The sequence below is a fragment of the Arachis ipaensis genome, chromosome B3 (genome assembly GCF_059453495.1).
Source record: "Arachis ipaensis isolate K30076 ecotype BB chromosome B3, ASM5945349v1, whole genome shotgun sequence".
In the NCBI taxonomy this organism is placed as follows: Eukaryota; Viridiplantae; Streptophyta; class Magnoliopsida; order Fabales; family Fabaceae; genus Arachis; species Arachis ipaensis.
This window is the reverse complement of record NC_142438.1, coordinates 95,599,341-95,617,936: the sequence shown is the minus strand read 5'-3', so window position 1 is coordinate 95,617,936 and position 18,596 is coordinate 95,599,341. Positions and strand designations below refer to the sequence as shown.

The following is an 18,596-nucleotide window of genomic DNA, read 5'->3' as shown; positions in this document are numbered from 1 at the left end:
GACGAAAGGATTGACAAGGGATTTTGTGTTTAAAACATCAAAAGGGATGGGACTAAAATCCGTATTTTAAATAATTACCAATGGTAGAAACCCAACTCACACTTGAGTAACGTCAAGTCTTGAGTTCAATGCGGTAAAGTACACTATTAGAGTAATTGCAAGTACTCATAATTATTTCTTTCATCCCAAGGTAAAAAGTACTTGGAACCATAATGGTATAAAGGAACAGAATGAGCTTTGCTTTTAATAGACCTATAGCAAGTATATTATTGCTGAAGTATTTAATTATGGAATACTTTTGATAGAGTCTACCTATATGAGTGTGAACTGAAGTCGGTTCTTAAAGTTAAGATTTTACTCTTAGAGCACTCATGAAAGGATACAAGACACAAGGCTATGTAGTATACTAAATGTGTCATATTTAATATAACATCTAAATGATACCGAAATTTTATGTGTCATCAGTGCACGCTTGTTCATATGAGTTAAATGGTTCAAAGCTTGACTACCATTTTAAATTCGGATGAGTGAATACCACTGGTTATTAGGTAAAGGTTCAAATCGCAAGATACCTCTACTGAAAGCATAAAACTTCCAGAATAATAGGATTGAAAAGAAATTTTGAAAATGGTGGGGGATTGTGAGATATATTTTTAAAATATGTGAAAAGCTACTTTGAAGAGTTACATCTCTTCATAGAGTTGTGACTTAATCAAAAGTTATGCCTGTTAAAAGGTTGCAACTATTTGAATAGTTATGTCTATTGAAAGGTTGTAACTATTTAAAAAGTTGTGTCTATTAAGTACGTAGCTGCATGTACTCCGTCTCTATAAATTTTTCTCATTTCATTATTGCTAGTGAATCCATCTCAACACTTTTTTTATGCGCAAAAGAAAGAATAGAGAATATTATTCTGTAAATTATCATTTAGTGTAAGGCTTGACTGTGTGAGTGCATAAAGTGTTCTTCATTGTATCCTACAGAAAATTCGCCAGTAACCAATTTTGCACACCATTGTATATTGGTGGGGGCGAATTAAGCCTAAAAGAAAGTGTGTGTAATACCTTGAAGAATTGCGCTATTTGATTCACTATCCCCTTCTCTCATAATTCACAATATATATTTCGATAAATATTATATTTATTTAAGAGTAGTTACCTAAATTAGTCTATAAAGATTTTAAAACTGGACATTTTTGTCTTAAAAAAAAATTAATACAAAGATTGATCTCCAAAGTTTTATTTCGGCAGACAAATTAGTCCTCAGTTCATTTTTTGACAGAGTAATTACCCAAATCAGTCCTCAAGAATTTTAAAAACGGATATTTTAATTCCCAACAAAATTAATATACAAATAAATTCCAACATTTTTTTTGTTAGACATAATAGTCCTCTATCCAAAAAAAATATTATTATTATTATTATTATTATTATTATTATTATTATTATTATTTGTACAATATTACTACACCATAATTTTTTTGTATTTTTTAGAAAAAAATAATGATAAATTTATTCATTAGATTTTTATGTATGTATTTCTAATTAATATAAAAAGTATATATATATACACACGTACATAGTCACTCAATAATAATAATAATAATAATAATAATAATAATAATAATAATAATAATAATAATAATAATAATAATAATAATAATAATAATAATTAGAGATTATTCTACAAAAAATTTTAAGTTAAAAATATTTGATATTTTTGTATTTAATATAATTAAAAGATGTCCTACCTTAAAAAATATGTTTGTATTAAAAGAAAATATTTTAATTTGGATTTCAAAACATCATTATTCACCTTACTTGTTTCTAACGAAAAGAGTGTATTAATATGTTAGAGTCATGTCCACATGTACAAAGCTAAGTTAATAATAATGCTTTGAAATCTAAATTAAAACATTTTTTTTTAATACAAATATGATTTTTAAAGTAGGACATCTTTTGATTATATTAAATACAAAAATATTAAATAATTTCAACCTTAAATTTTTTTTTTGTAGAATAATCTCTAATAATTTTATTGATTATTATTATTATTATTATTATTATTATTATTATTATTATTATTATTATTATTATTATTATTAGAAATATATACATAAGAATCTAATAAATAAATTTATCATTATTTTTGTCCAAAAAATACAAAAAAATTATGGTATATTATTATTGTGCAATTAATAATAATAGTAATAATAATAATAATTATTTTATTTTTTTAAATGGAAGACTGTTATGTCTGATAGAAAAAAACATTGGAAATTGATCTGTATATTAATTTTTTTGGGACTAAAATGTCCGTTTTTAAAATCTTTGGGGACTGATCTGAGTAGTTATTCTGCCGAAAAATAAATTAGAAACTGATTTGTCTGCCGAAATAAAATCTTAAAAATTAGCCTTTGTATTAATTTTTTTTGAGAACTAAAATATCTACTCTTAAAATCCTTAAAAACTAATTTGGATAATTACTCTATTTTTAATATTTTAAGTGATTTATGTTTTCGCCAATTTTTGAAGTTTGCTAAGAATAAAAATATTTCGGTAAGAAAATGCGGATCAACTATTGCTGATTAAGTGGCCAGAAGTCTTAAATATATTTGGGCCTAAATGTATTTGAGCCTCAAAAGTAAAAACCATTCAACGCAACATAAACATTTATCATTAAATACAAAAAAAAAAAAAATTCATTTATCATTTTATCGTTTAGTCTGGCTATCGTAATTTACTAACAAAGATAAATGTTCGATATTATTAAGATATAGTTTAAAATTGTTAAGCGCTATTCTATGTTCTATGTTATTATTAACATATAAAATATTTGTACTTTACAAAATTTTTGACATAATAAGTGATTGGCTCAATAAATTCAATTCATGTGATGATACATTATTAAATAATTAAGTAAAATAATGCAATTAATAATTTAAGTGCAATATCATAAAATTCAAAATGTTTAACACATTAAGGTTTGTGAGAGATTTTGATAATATGAAGGAGGTGTTAACTTTAAATATCTTGTTTTCGTCTAATAAACAAATCATTAATGTTTTTCTTTCATAAAAGAAAAAGAAAAAGAAAAAGATTTTTGAAAAAAGGAAAATAAAAAAAAAAAACAATGCCGGAAGTCTTCCATTTTCACGGTTGGCGTCCCCCTCGGTGACGAAGTAGTAGAACACCCAGAAAACACAGCGAAAGAAGGTTCTCTCTCTCTCTGCGTTCGTTCACAGCTCAACGAATGGCGGTAAGTCTCATCAAACACGCTCTTACTCGAAAATTAGAACAAGTTCTACGCTATGGTTCTTCGCGTTTCTCAACTTACCATGATTTCCTCAGGACTCGTCTGGAACAACGCTCATGGATCTGATTACGGCGGACCCTACGCCTACGCAGACATCGTCTTCGGCGTCCTCTGCAGTGGCGTCTCCGGCATCGGCGTCACCGGCATCAGGTCTTCCCACGGCGCTGGGTAAGCCCGGTGGGGAGAAGAAATCGAAGCGAGCCGCATTGATGCAGATCCAGAACGATACCTTTTCTGCTGCCAAAAATGCTTTGAATCCAGTTAGGGCCAATCTTATGCCGCAAAAACAAAAGAAAAAGGTTCCGCGATTTCGTCTCTTTACCTCTCTTTCGTGCTTTGCCAAAGTTGGCGTTTCTAGTTAGCGAATTTGCTGTGCGCATCGTAGATCAGTTAGTGTTGAGTTCATAAATATTGGTTTTGTACATGTACTTGAATGCTCTGTGGTCTTATCAGCTCGTGTTTAGTTCATGAGATGCAAAACTAGTGTGTCTCTTTGGAAATCGGTAGCTGATGATGAACATAGAACTGGAACTTTCTTTTGATCTTTTTTGCGCCAGAAGATAATATGTTGTGCTTTGCGTTTGGTCTTTGAATTTTGCTCTTTCTCCCTCCAGCCAGTTTCATATTCACAACTTGCGAGAAGTATCCATGAACTAGCTGCCACTTCTGATCAGGTAAGTATTGCAACTTTGTTCTTTCTTTCTTCTTCTTCTTAAACTTAATGTTAGAATTTTGAGGGATATTTGCTGATGCTTTATTCTTGATGATAACTCGACTCCAGAGAAGTTCTCAGCGGCAATTAGTGCAACATGTATTTCCAAAACTTGCCGTATATAATTCTGTGGATCCTTCGCTCGCTCCCTCTCTTCTCATGGTATGCTTTAACTACCTTGAACTTGAATACTTTTACATACATGTGATTCCTTGTTTTTGGATGGGCCTACTGCTGAATTGCACCGACATCGAAATGTAGAATATTGTGTCTTACTGAATTTTCCTTATGCATTTATTTATATTTTGCTTAATTTGTTTGGAAAAATCATATAGCTTTGCTGTTTATTTTATTTTATTTTTTATTCTGTAGCTTAATCAGCAGTGCGAAGATAGAACTGTGCTACGATATGTCTATTACTACCTGGCTAGAATCTTGTCTGACAATGGCTCCCAAGGTTTGACCGCAGGCGGTGGGATACCCACTCCTAACTGGGATGCATTGGCTGACATTGATGCAGTTGGAGGTGTCACTCGAGCTGATGTTGTGCCACGGATAGTAGAACAGCTTATTGCCGAAGCCACAAATGCTGAATCTGAGTGTGAGTAATTAATCACTTTTGTTTGTTAGCGTAATACTTTTAAATATGGCAGAAGGTTGCATTCTTTCATGTTTTTTGTCGATGAACTCATTTGTTCTACCTCAAAATTGATAGCTATTTTACTCTTTGTTGTTGCTGTTAATTTGAAATTTTTTTTGTAGACAAATTACTTAGAACTCTTAAGGAGTTGTTAAGTTTCTAATTAACTGCAGTAATTGTGGAGAAGAAATTTTTCCATAAGAGGAAATATTATTAATACAAAGAGAAGGGTACTACGCATATGAAATAGAGAGATCCCTTTATATACAGACCATAACCTTACACCACGTAGACCTTAGAAGCAAGATGCTTAATATCTTTCAATGAGACCTGCTTGGCTAAAGGCCCTCTGTTAAATTTAAAATGCGAGTTATTCTAAAACCAAATACAGTAAAGAATGGCATAAACACTTATGAAGTGTACAAAACATAGGAAGCAATGAGACTGAAATGCATTTATGAAGTGTACAAAGCCTAGAGGCAGTGAGACATTGCTAGGGCTAAGGTGGGGTATATTTTTGCATAAATTGTTTATGGAGATTATAGCATTGAGAAGGCTTGATGCTTGGAAAGGAAAACAAAAAGAGAGAAAGGGGGGGGGGGGTGGTTCAGAGCATTGGATGTTTTCTTTTTGGCCCTCGTTTGAAGGCAATGTTTGGATATAAAGAAAATATTATTAATACAAAGGGAAGGGTACTACACATATGAATAGAGTTTAGAGAGATCCCTTTATATACAGACCATAACCTTACACCAGGTAGACCTTAGAAGCAAGATGCTTAATATCTTTCAATGAGACCTGCTTGGCTAAAGGCCCTCTGTTAAATTTAAAATGCGAGTTATTCTAAAACCAAATACAGTAAAGAATGGCATAAACACTTATGAAGTGTACAAAACATAGGAAGCAATGAGACTGAAATGCATTTATGAAGTGTACAAAACCTAGAGGCAGTGAGACATTGCTAGGGCTAAGGTGGGGTATATTTTTGCATAAATTGTTTATGGAGATTATAGCGTTGAGAAGGCTTGATGCATTGGAAAGGAAAACAAAAGAAGGGGGGAGGGGGGGGGGGGTGGTTCAGAGCATTGGATGGTAGATATTATGCTCTTTGGCTAATGAACTTGCACGTGATTGGTGGGGTTTTAAAATACCAAACTATCATGATGGATGCACCATTTTATATTTTAATTGTGAATAGCTATCGTATATATTTCTGTTGAATCAGGACATCCTCATCCACTCAGATACCAATGGAGTCATTATTTTTCATAATCATAAACACGTTTAGCCTGTCTAAAAATCAAATTGTCCTCATTTAATGGGTTTTAGTTGTTGAAGCATGTCCTCATTAATGTTTTCGGGTTAATCTTTTGATCTACATTCAACTTGTGTTTTGAAGTTCATGCTCGAAGACTCCAATCCTTGAAGGCACTTACATATGCTCCTTCATCCAACTCTGAAGTATTGTCCAGATTGTATGAAATTGTTTTTGGTGTACTAGAGAAGGTTTGTGCTTCTCCGTTACCGTCATTATCTTTATAAGATATTCAGTGTTGCTTATTCATTTCTAATTTGTCGTAAAGTCAGCTCCATGTTGAATTAGTTGTTTGGAAATGTTGGTTTGTGCTTGAAAATTGAGCTCACCCTTAGATTTCTAGCTTCTATTTTGATTTGGTTCTGGTTCCGTAGTCATAAATAGAGGCCACTGTTTACTTTCTTTCTAACAATAATTTGTTTCTTTATAATTAAGATGTGACATTATGGTGCTATTGACATTTTAGGTTGGCACTCCACCAAAGCGAAAGAAAGGCATACTTGGGGTTGGGACTAAAGGTGGTGATAAAGAGGTAAAGATTATTGGCTTATATGTGACTATCTGTATACTTCTTTAATTTCATTAACTGCTGGTACTGAAAAATTCTGCATCTAATAACCATCTTGCGGAATTATTTCCTATCAGGGATCTTTTTACCTTTTATTCTTACCTCTCTCGTAAGTTGTAACGTAATTTGTGTATAGGTTATGATGATATGCCAACATTTTATGCTTATTTTCAAAATATCAAACAAAAAAGTTAAAATATCTTATATATTAGTTTAATCTGCAGTCCTTTTTATATTTCCTTATATTCTTGATGACATAGTCTATCATCCGAACCAATCTGCAATTTGCTGCCTTGAGTGCTCTAAGAAGACTCCCTATCGATCCTGGGAATCCAGCATTTCTCCATTATGCTATACTAGGGTAAGTTGATCTCATATCCAGCATTTACTAGCTATTGCTCATGTTTGAACCTTAGAGAAGTTAGGATTTTTTGGGCATAGTTCCATATAAAGTATATCATTTCTTAGTTTTGACACAGTACTTCCTTTATCTTTTAATGAAGTACTGTTTATCAAATAAGCCAAGACTTTTTACTCCCTAAAAAAATTTAACTTTCTACTCTTATGGATTTTCATTTAAATGTATGAGTTGTTTGAATCGTGATGTATGACTGATAGGGTTTTCTGTATCCTTATATCTTTACTCTGATTATGAAAATTCAAGAAGCACAGCTTAGAGGATCATGATAGTTCATGGCCTATCAGCCTATTTTTGTATAGCAACTTTTTGCTTCATGCTTTACATTTATTTGGACTTACCAACCTACCATTAATTGCATAGTTTATTGGTTTTCACATTCTCCCTTTGTAGTTTGTGATTTATAGTCATAAGTACTGAACGAAGTTGACTTCAGGATTTCATCTTCTGATCCGGTTGCTGTGAGGCATGGGCTGGGAATTGTTTCTGAGTTGGCTACAAGGGACCCTTATGCTGTAGCAATGGCATTAGGTAACAGTTTAGATCTTCAGAATAGTTTTGTATAAGTGGTGTTCCATCGTCATCGTCGTTGTTGTTGTTGTTGTTGTAATTTTACTATAATGTTGGAAAACAATCCTCCTTCAATCTAATACTCTCTGAATATTCTTCTGCAGGAAAGCATGCACAGCCTGGAGGTATGCTGGTCAGATCTTTTATTTGTTTTTCCTTCATTTCTTGTTGGTTGTTTGAACATGATATAGGATTTGATATCTTCTTTATTCAAGGAGAGCCAGTTATTCACCTATAACCATAGTCGTTAATATTACAGGATACAGGGTAGTTATAAAAAATTTAATACTTCAGTAGAATTGGTTGTATCGTGATATCATTGCAATACTTTTACCAACAGATTAAGAGATTTGAATATGAAAAAAATTCAGGAGATTTAAGTATAAATTTAAACATAGTATTAACAAAGAAGGATTGGAGTTGGGGAGTTTCATGTACCTAATTTTTCACATTGAAGGGTCTCACGAGTAGTAATGACATATATATATATATATTTTTTTTTTGTCTATAAGTATAGCATGCATATACTACAATGCTGTATTACACAAAAATAAATAAATGCAACATTACGTTCGTTAAAAGTTACAAAACTGGTACATATTATGGCACGTCGACACAATATGATACCTATGGCCTATAATACTTAAGAGGTGCCTTGTAATTTATAGTTTAGACATTAATTCTGGCATCTAATATACCATGGAATCAAGATATACATCTACCTAATCGCATACTCACTCGATCACTGCCATTATAAGAAATGAGGCTTTGCAGGTTATAATAATTGTGTTTTATGTTGTTCCTTGCAGCTAAATTGCTGGCTAATGTTGTTTTCTTTTCCTTTTTTTTTACCCCATGGGTGTACATTGCAGGGGCTTTACTAGATGTTCTCCACTTGCATGATGTTCTTGCTAGAGTTTCTCTAGCTAGGTTATGCTGCACAATATCAAGAGCTAGATCTTTAGATGGTTGGTGTATTGAAAATGTTATGTTGATTAATTAAATCTGATCCATGGGATGTTTTGGATAACTAAATGTGTTTTGCTTTACTATACAGAAAGATCAGACATTAGATCTCAGTTCAATTCAGTGCTCTATCAACTTCTGTTGGATCCCAGTGAAAAAGTCTGCTTTGAGGCAATTATTTGCGTACTTGGAAAATATGATAACTCTGAGAGGTGATTTATGACATGAAATTAGTCTCTGCATTTGTTATAACGATAGTTCTTGATTTGATTGGCTTGGCTGTAAATTTTATGAAAACTACAATGTTTAACATATTGTTTATATTTTCTAGGACTGAGGAGCGTGCTTCTGGGTGGTACCGTTTGACCAGAGAGATTCTTAAGTTACCGGATGCATCTTCCAAGGAAAGTTCTAAAGATAAATCTAAGAATAAACGTCCGCAACCTCTTATAAAACTTGTAATGAGAAGGTTCAGAAACTCATTTGTTTATTTTTGCCTGCATTCTATTTCATTTTGTTGAACTCTGAAGTTGTCAAAATTCTCTGAACTTATGAACAGTGTGTCATTTAATGCTTTTCAGGTTAGAAAGTTCTTTCCGTAGCTTTTCTAGACCCGTGCTTCATGCAGCATCTAGAGTTGTCCAGGAGATGGGGAAAAGTCGAGCTGCTGCTTTTGCTTTGGGCATGCAGGATATTGATGAAGGGACACATATCAATACATTTGCTGAGGCTGCTGATCTTAATGATTCAGATGAAAGTACACATCCTGAAAGTAATGGACATTTATTTGTTAATAGTACATGCTTGCATATTTGGGCATTTTTTCTATTACAAAAAATTCGATGATAGATATAGATATGTAGTTTCAAAGGTTCTCCACAATCGAATATCTTTGATAGAGATAATAAACCAACCTGGAGCCTTCATTTAACAGTTTTATTTATTTATTTTTTATATTTAACAGAGCTGTCTCTAGCATAACGTTTTTGTTGCATGCTTATAATATATAGTCTTACACAAGGATGTGATTGGTGCACAGAGTAGATTAATGGATTGTCTACCATGTATCTGGAACTACTGTCATCTAATAGTGTAATTAATTGATGCTTTGGTGTAGGTGTTCGAAGAACTTCTTCAATATCTAACAGTGTAAGTGGTGGCAGAGATACCATCGCGGGTTTATTGGCTTCATTAATGGAGGTCGTACGGACAACAGTTGCTTGTGAATGTGTTTATGTACGAGCGATGGTGATCAAGGCACTAATCTGGATGCAAAGCCCAGTTGACTCATTTGATGAGCTTGAATCTATTATTGCCTCAGAATTGTCTGATCCAGCTTGGCCAGCAGCACTGTTGAATGATGTTCTACTCACTCTACATGCTCGGTTTAAGGTAAACAGACTATCTTATGGATATTATATCCACCTTCTCGTGCACAAAACAGGTTTAATCAACAAAGCACTGATTGAAGGATGATCACATTCTATGGTTGAATTTCAGCCTAAACGGAGGATAAAAATCTCATAAAATCATAGGAAAGATTTATTGATTGTTTTATATCTAATATGCCACTTCACACAAGGGTCATATAGACTTGAACCTTTGACAGTGCCTAGGAATTAGGATCAACCTTCGTTGTGCTGAATTCAACTTCATTTAGAAGAATAGGTTACCAAGTAGCTAATTCTTAATCACTTTGTCAAAGATAACTCCTGTAAAGTTGTTAGATGAAAGCTTATACATGGTTTTATATCTCAAACTCCTTGTTCCTTTTATTACTTTATTAATTTAATTAGTACACTTTGTTAGTTGAGTTATCCTTTGTTGAAATACTTCCAAACTTTTTTCTTTTTCTTTTGGCCATCATCATGATCCATGCGCTGAATAAGGGTAAACAAAAGATGCTTTTATTGAGGGAATGAGCTTGGATAGTGATCTTTTGCAGCATTCATTTTGAAGTTGCACAGCAATGCCTTTATTCATGCATAACGGAAAGCATAGATTTTGCATTAACAATATCTTTTGTTTGAAGGCTTCTCCGGATATGGCTGTTACGCTTCTTGAAATTGCAAGAATATTTGCTACTAAAGTACCAGGAAAGGTTGATGCTGACGTGCTACAACTGCTTTGGAAGGTAAGTTTGTATGCTTTTTACCTTGATGGCGTTTTTAAATCTGTTGTGGCAAGCAGCTCTGTATAATGGAGTAATGAAATGGTGATAATGATTAAGGAGAGGTAAACTCAAGTATGAATACACATAAAACTGTGGTTGCATGCATGCTCATTTTGACTTGAATGAATAATTGACTAAGTATAGTAGTTTGTTTTCAGACTTGTCTTGTTGGAGCTGTTCCTGATGGGAAACACAAAGCTTTAGAAGCAGTCACTATTGTTCTTGATCTACCACCTCCACAACCTGGATCTATGCTTGGTCTTACTTCAGTGGATAGGGTGTCTGCATCTGACCCAAAGTCTGCTCTTGCTTTACAAAAATTAGTCCAAGCAGCTGTAAGCATTGTCTGATGGTAGATTATTATTATTATTATTGTTGTTGTTGTTGTTGTTGTTGTTGTTGTTGTTGTTACATTCAGTTATCAGCATCTGTAGAGTTGCTCCATCATTCATAAGCAAGATCCATCACTCAGTTATTTTTTATATTTAAATTCTCAGTTTTCTATCATCTTATGCTTTTAGGTATGGTTCCTTGGAGAAAATGCAAATTATGCTGCTTCTGAATATGCTTGGGAATCGTCTACTCCACCTGGTACTGCACTAATGATGTTAGATGCCGATAAAATGGTTGCTGCTGCTAGTTCTCGTAATCCTACTCTAGCTAGTGCTTTGACTAGGCTACAGAGGTGTGCATTTAATGGCAGCTGGGAGGTATATATCTCCTGTGGTTTCCCTTTTGTTACCTGTTTATTACCCCTCAGATTTGACTTTATTATCTAAATGGTATTGTACATTTATACTAACATCATGAAAAAGAATGATATATTTTATTTTTATAGCTTAGTGTTGGTTGGCCTTCCCAAATTATTAGTCTGATACTCTGATTCAATTCTATGAATCTTCACTAAATGATTATTCATTTTGTTGTGTAACTTAAATTCTTGTTAAATGGATGTGCAGATTCGAATTATTGCTGCTCAGGCTCTTACAACAATGGCAATCAGATCTGGTGAACCTTTCAGGTTACAGATTTATGAGTTTCTGCACACTTTGGCACAAGGTGGTCTGCAGTCACAGTTCTCAGACATACATCTCAGCAATGGAGAAGATCAAGGAGCTAGCGGTACAGGCCTTGGAGTTTTATTAAGTCCAATGATAAAAGTGTTGGATGAGATGTACAGAGCGCAAGATGATTTGATCAAGTGAGAACCATATCTTAATTTTGTGCTTGCTTCAGTTTTATTGATGTTGATTAATAATGCTGTTGAACTGTGGTTTTGAATAGGGAAATACGCAATCATGACAATGCTAAGAAAGAATGGACTGATGATGAATTGAAGAAACTATATGAAACCCACGAAAGGCTACTGGACCTTGTTTCATTGTTTTGCTATGTTCCAAGAACAAAGTATCTTCCTTTGGGTCCAATAAGGTACTAAGTTGTTTACAGTGCACTCTCTAACGGGTTGATCGTACATTTTTCTTGTCACAGTGGTAGCCCCTTAGTTTTTGTAGGCAGTGGAGTTTCGGTTTTCTAGTTTCTTCCACTTTTGGTCTTGCTCATTTAAAACTTTAAATCCTGAGTTTATAAATTATAATGCATTGAACCACAATAACAATAGAGCCTTTTCCCACCAAGTGTAATTGGCTATATGGATCATTTGATGGCATTAGTCCTATCTTAAGTTTATTATGCATTTGTAAAAGCTAAAACTTATCAGCTAGCACATCTATAGAGGTCTACTCACTGGTCTTTGATAATTTGTTATAGTCTTAGCAGAGTTGAGAGGTCTCCCAAATACCCCCCTCTATTTTGTAATTCTTTGTGATACATCAATTAGCACTAGAATTCTGATACCATTTCTAATGAGCTAATCAAATTTGAATGCTGTGCTATATAATTAAAACACTCCTAATATGCTTGGTGAAGCATCATTTAGCTGCCTGAGATAATCAATCGAGAAATATTTGAATATTTTTATGTTGTCTTTTACTGCAAGAAACCACATGGAAGATCCAGTATAGAACTCTTACGTTGCCCCCAGCCTTTTCCATGTAGAATTGGCACTTAGTTTTGCTTGGTCAATTTTGGGGTAACTTCTTTTGACTAGTTTATGAAGTTTTCATTCAGGGCACTATAGGCAGGCAACCTTTGCGCCACGTGCATGCATTATGTAGAGATAAAGCTCTCAGATTTATTATAAAGATAACTTTCAGACAAGAAAATCCCAATATTTAATTTTTAATACAATAACAACCAAGTCTTTTTTACACTCGATATTTAGCTAGATAAATCAAATGATGAAAACTTATTTTGCGCAGCCAAGCAGAAAAGAAAGCAGATTTCATAAGTTGATTTTTTTTGCTCTAATTACTTTCATTAGTATAGGAACAAGATAACATCACTGCATCAAAGTTTTGTTCAATACTTATTTTGCTATATCTTTATAGGTGAAAAATATCTTTCTTCTTTAAAATCCTAAAAACAGAGAAAACCTGAGTTTTGGTTCCATGTCATATTTTAATCATGGTGTTTTGTTTGAACTATATGAAATGTTTATTAGCTATGGTTGTATTAATGATATTATGTCTAAAACGTTTTCTTCCAAATTTCTTTCAGTGGCAAACTCATCGACATCTATCGTACACGCCACAATATTAGTGCATCAACTGGTTTGAGTGATCCAGCTGTTGCAACTGGTATATCTGACCTCATCTATGAATCCAAAGCAGCAGCACCTGCTGAGCCTGATGGACTTGATGATGACCTAGTAAATGCTTGGGCAGCGAACCTTGGAGATGATGGCTTGTGGGGAAACAATGCACCAGCAATGAATAGGGTATGAGTTGGTCAAGTTTTATCTCTCGTGTTTTCCTTATTTTGGTCATAGAATTTTACTGATACTTTTGTCAGTAGCAAAGTATGTTGTCCAGTGGGGAAAAGAAAACAGCAAAGTGACACCCTTCTATAATTCTTCAGAGTTACGCTAAATGACTTGACTTTAATGATCTTTATGGTTGCTTTGTTGTATACATATTGGTTGAATTTAAATGGATAAAAAACTTATGCTTGTTTTTGGCATTAGGTAAATGAATTTCTTGCTGGCGCTGGAACAGATGCCCCAGAAGTTGATGAAGAGAATATGATATCTAGGCCTTCAGTTAGCTATGATGATATGTGGGCAAAAACACTTTTAGAACCTTCTGAGATGGAGGTAAGAATAAGACAGTTTTTTTCCTACTCAGAACGTCTTGAGCATTATTTATGGTATGGAACACTTTAATAAACTCCTTGGGATAACAGGAAGATGATGCAAGATCATTGGGATCATCGTCTCCAGACTCAACAGGATCAGTTGAAACTTCAATATCATCCCACTTTGGCGGAATGGGTTACCCTTCACTATTTAGTTCCCGACCATCATCACAAACTACGGTAAAAAAAAAATACCATGATTAAGAATCAATGTATATTGCAACATGTCCCATGCTTCTATTTTGATGCTATTTTGATCTTTTCATATTTTTGTTTGATATTTTTATTTTATTTTATTTTATCTTTTGGGTATCAATGTATATGTCAGTATGGGATTGATATTTTTTTTAGTTGTTAGTGGTGGTTCACGGGTGAGGATAGAAGGGGTATCATGGGAGGCTTAAACAGAGATTCATCGGCTTTTTTTTTTATCTCTGGACTGTCATTGAAAACCTCCTTTTTTTGTAACAATAAAATAAAAGTTACTTATGGAAATCCGAATAATTAATGGCAGGACAAGGCAGCAAGCCGAGGTAGTGGTCCCTCTACATATGAGGGTTATGGTTCTCCGGTAAGATCCCTTTAGCTTTTCTAGTTATTTCTTTGTTCCTCCAATCTTGGGTTAGATATTAAATCCAAGTCCTTTTCAGATAAGAGAAGAACCTCCACCATACTCATCCCCTGTCTTGGGAAGATATGAATCATTTGAGAACCCCCTAGCGGGAAGTGGATCTCAAAGTTTCGGGTCGCCAGATGATGAACGAGCTTCGTCTGGAAATCCACAATTCGGATCTGCACTTTATGACTTCACAGCAGGAGGAGATGATGAAGTAAGTTGACTTTAAAACTTTTCTGGTAGGATTTATTATTTCTGTGGCAGGTGGAGATAATTAACTCTTTTTTGCCCCTGGCAGTTGAGTTTAACGGCCGGAGAAGAAGTTGAGATTGAGTATGAAGTAGATGGCTGGTTTTACGTAAGTCTTCTCTCTCTATACTTGTCCGAAATAGCAATTTAGAATTTAGATAACTAGCTAGCATTTGCTTTAACTTCGGCCCATCTTATATGGGAAAGATTAATTGTGCTCGGAAGTCTGCCTGATGTTGATTCCCTCTTCCTTGCTGCAGGTTAAGAAGAAACGTCCTGGCAGGGATGGCAAGATGGCTGGACTGGTCCCTGTTTTATATGTTAGTCAATCGTAATTTTGTACGTAGAATATCTTGCGATTTCCATTCACGGTGAAAAGGGCTCTTGTCATTGCCTTCATCCAAAGGTTCATCATGCTTCTGTCGTGTGCCATCCTGGTTTTTCTCATCTGAAAATGGTTACCAATATATATATGGTACCCTGGTCTGCTTTCTGTCAAGTTGTATGAATGTATGCTATCAGAGTATGATTTTTCATCGCTAATTGCTTGAGAGTGTGTAGTCATTCGTCCTAGGGTTTTCTACTTACTAATTAGTAATTACAGGTATTGTATGCGGCATCTATTCTTTATTTTTATTTTATTTTTTGGGTCATGAAGTACCGTCCAACGGAGCTATTGAATGAGATTGTTTCCTCTTTTACAGAGGAGCTCAATATATCATAAGAATTCCATTGTGTACATAACTACATATTCTGCAGTTATCATCTTCCAATCTGTTAATGGCTAACTATACTAATTGCGACCAATAACAACCCCAAATATACTAGGGTTCTTTTGTCTTTCCATTTTTCTTCTTCCCCCTCCTCTTTTTTTTCTTCCTTTTCTTTTTCTTTAATATACTAGTTGATTTTTGAGGCTGATGCAGCCGACACCAATGGTGCACTGTTTCTTCCTAATCACGTTAGAAGCACCCCTCTTCTGCTGCAACCTCCATTGCTGACTTCCTTTTTGCCATCACTGGTGCTTATAAAATGAGTCCTTCTAGTTCGTGCTTCCCTGTTAGTCAGTCGTAGATGAGGTGGAAGGTAAGCACCACCGTAATTGAAGATTCAGTCAGCCAAGGAATTCTAATTGATTTAATTAACAACGTCAAATTGATTTTAACAGTCAACATTAGACGCCCACTTCCAATAGCAAACATCCCCACTAAAGCCATACCATGTTTATTTTCCTCACCCCTTATTTATACAGTAAAACATAATTTAGATTTTGTCAACATCAGTGCCATATTCTGCCTCAGAAGTTAGAACAACGTGCAACTTTTGGAATTTAATCATTCGGATGAGAAGGGAAATTCCACTGGCCAACCACCGAGTCACTGACCCATTTTTCAAGTATTATTAACCCGTAATCAGTACCGGTTCAAAACTTAGTTTTTTTTTTTTTTTTAAATATTATCTTTTCTTAACATGTGTCATATAGATTCAGATGATAATAGAAAATAAGTTTAATTATTCTACAAACCTCTGTAGTTTTATCAAATTTTTAATTAAATTTTTATACGGAAAAACTTTACATTCATGTAAAAATTATATGAATGGTATCCAAGTAACTTTCACTCCACGCCTCCCACACTCGTTTGTTTTACACGCGCCTCTTATAACGTATATAACGTAATCCTTATTTTGCGTGATCAACATTTCTCAACGTAAATCTTCTCATACAACGTAAACCTTTTTCACGTTCTTCTTCTTCTTCTTCAACCTAATTAAATTCGTTGTTCTCCTCTTTCGTGTTCTTCTTCTTCCTAATTAAATTCGTTGTTCTCCTCTTTCGCGTTTTTCTTCTCTGCATTATGGATCTGCATTGATTTAACGCAATTAGCTTCGTCGTTCATCTTCTTCTTCGTTTTCTTCTTCGATCTACACTTTTGAATTGAAACAATGAATGAATCAACTTCAAATCAGTTGAATGAGTGCGATTTGGACGATTCTTCTGAAACGCATCAATTTGATGAGGTTTGGATTATTGAATTTTGAATCGAATTTAATGGAATGAAATTGCTAATTTTATTTGAAGTGAATTGAATGGACTGAGGTGATCTACATCTGAATTGAATTGAATTGAATTGATAATATGTAAATGTGAGTAAATGTAAGTAACTTTTCGGTTCGGTAAGTACTAAAGAGGTGATTCAGCATGTGCATGTGTTCGGTTCGGTATCCAGAAAGGAGTCTAAAAAAAATTAGACGAATATATTCTGTTTTGTTCCCTAAGCACTATATAATTGTTTCACCGTAATTAAGATTTCGGTTCACCATAACTAAGATTTCAGTTCACCGTGCAGACCGACTATGTTGTGGATGAAAAATTTGTCCCAAAGGTGGGAATGATTTTCAAGACACTAGAAGAAGCTAGAAAGTTCTACAAACATTATTCCAAACTTGCCGGTTTTTCCACCAAAATAAGGAACACGACTCGGGACGGAGATAAGATTAAGAATCGACTAATTATATGCTCTAGAGAGGGGAGGTTGAAATCAAAGATATCTCCAACTTTGAAGACAAACCCTTCAGCTGGGTTAAATTGTCCGACCAGAATTTACGTACATATAATGAAGGATGTTGGTCTTTGGACAATTTTCAAAGTTGTTTTGAATCACTCACATCCTTGTTGTCCAGACCAGGCTGAGATACTCAAACAACACAGGGAGCTTAGCATGTTCGTGCGTCGCACTATTGAAACCCACGAGGAAGCTAGAATCAGACTGAGCAAAACTTACCAATCATTTGTGGCAGCAGCTGGCAGCCACCGTGAACTATGTTTTATAGAAAAAGACGTCAGGAATTACATTAGAAGGGAAGTACGAAATATTTCCGAAGAAGACGATGCCAAAGAATTTGGGAAGTACCTAGTAAGAATGAAAGAAAATAACCAAAATTTATTCTTTTAGCTCAACCTTGAAGGCGATCATTGCATTAAACATGCATTTTGGGCTGATACAAGAAGCATGGCTGCATTTGATTATTTCGTAGACGTGGTTTCATTTGACACCACGTATAACACAAATAGGTATTCGGTTCTTTCAAATATATTTTTGATGTTCAGTGAGTGTATATATTTCGGTTCACCACCGTGTGCTTGTTATTTATGCAGGTACAATTTGGTTTTAGGTTCTTTTGTGGGCGTGAATCACCACGGCCAGTCGAAACTTCTTGGATGCGCGCTGATGAAAAATGAGGACATCCAATCATTCAAATGGCTATTTGAGTGTTGGCTACGTTGCATGGGAGGGAAGGCACCAAAAGGTATTCTTACCGATCAATGCGCATCGATTCAAAGGGCAATTGAGCTGTGCATGCCAACAACAATTGACCGCTGGTGCATCTAGCATATTATGAAGAAGATCCCAAGAAAATTAAATGGCTACAAGGGACACAACGAAATTGAACAAGAGATGAGCCATATTGTTTGGAACTCGTACACAAAAGAAGTATTTGGCAGAAACTGGATCGATTTCCTTGGAAAGTACGGCCTCGGAGGCAATAAGTGGCTTTCAGGTAATTGAGATTTCAATTCGAATTATTTTTATGCTCATATATTTTTTCCCAAAGCATGCACTGTTTTCGGTTCACCAGACCTTATAAGTTTGGTTTGGTTTACAGAGCTGTCCGAGGATCGGCATATATGGATTCTGGTTTACTTGGATCACCACTTTTGGGCCGGGATGAGCACACAAAGGAGCGAGAGCATGCATTCATTTTTCAACAAGTTCATCACACGGAATAGCTCCTTGAG

General features: G+C 34.5%; 2 protein-coding genes across 2 annotated transcripts; both read left to right on the top strand.

Annotated features, from left to right (window-relative positions):
• Window positions 1–3,051: 3,051 nt before the first annotated feature.
• Window positions 3,052–15,538, top strand: LOC107630660 (SH3 domain-containing protein). Its single transcript, XM_016333864.3, has 27 exons — window positions 3,052–3,258; window positions 3,351–3,614; window positions 3,930–3,989; window positions 4,097–4,189; window positions 4,400–4,628; window positions 6,067–6,173; window positions 6,449–6,514; window positions 6,811–6,911; window positions 7,405–7,499; window positions 7,643–7,663; window positions 8,411–8,506; window positions 8,596–8,716; window positions 8,836–8,973; window positions 9,086–9,276; window positions 9,622–9,896; window positions 10,537–10,638; window positions 10,836–11,012; window positions 11,199–11,387; window positions 11,637–11,878; window positions 11,962–12,108; window positions 13,297–13,516; window positions 13,763–13,891; window positions 13,981–14,112; window positions 14,447–14,503; window positions 14,583–14,762; window positions 14,847–14,906; window positions 15,058–15,538. Exons 1-27 carry the CDS (start codon window positions 3,253–3,255, stop codon window positions 15,130–15,132), a joined length of 3,573 nt encoding a protein of 1,190 aa, XP_016189350.1. The 5' UTR covers window positions 3,052–3,252; the 3' UTR covers window positions 15,133–15,538.
• A 1,874-nt stretch (window positions 15,539–17,412) lies between these two features.
• Window positions 17,413–18,189, top strand: LOC148571655 (protein FAR1-RELATED SEQUENCE 5-like). The gene is made up of 3 exons (XM_088507303.1): window positions 17,413–17,705; window positions 17,808–17,870; window positions 17,955–18,189. The coding sequence occupies exons 1-3, from the start codon at window positions 17,413–17,415 to the stop codon at window positions 18,187–18,189; spliced, it is 591 nt and encodes a 196-aa protein (XP_088363429.1).
• The last annotated feature ends 407 nt before the right edge of the window (window positions 18,190–18,596 follow it).

Coding starts and splice junctions, on each gene's coding strand:
- LOC107630660 (XM_016333864.3), top strand. Junction 3,990..4,096: donor TAGCTGCCACTTCTGATCAG/GTAAGTATTGCA, acceptor ACTCGACTCCAG/AGAAGTTCTCAGCGGCAATT. Junction 4,190..4,399: donor TCGCTCCCTCTCTTCTCATG/GTATGCTTTAAC, acceptor TTTATTCTGTAG/CTTAATCAGCAGTGCGAAGA.
- LOC148571655 (XM_088507303.1), top strand. CDS start 17,413: ATGAAGGATGTTGGTCTTTGGACAATTTTCAAAGTTGTTTTGAATCAC. Junction 17,706..17,807: donor GATGCCAAAGAATTTGGGAA/GTACCTAGTAAG, acceptor TGATACAAGAAG/CATGGCTGCATTTGATTATT. Junction 17,871..17,954: donor ACCACGTATAACACAAATAG/GTATTCGGTTCT, acceptor TTATTTATGCAG/GTACAATTTGGTTTTAGGTT.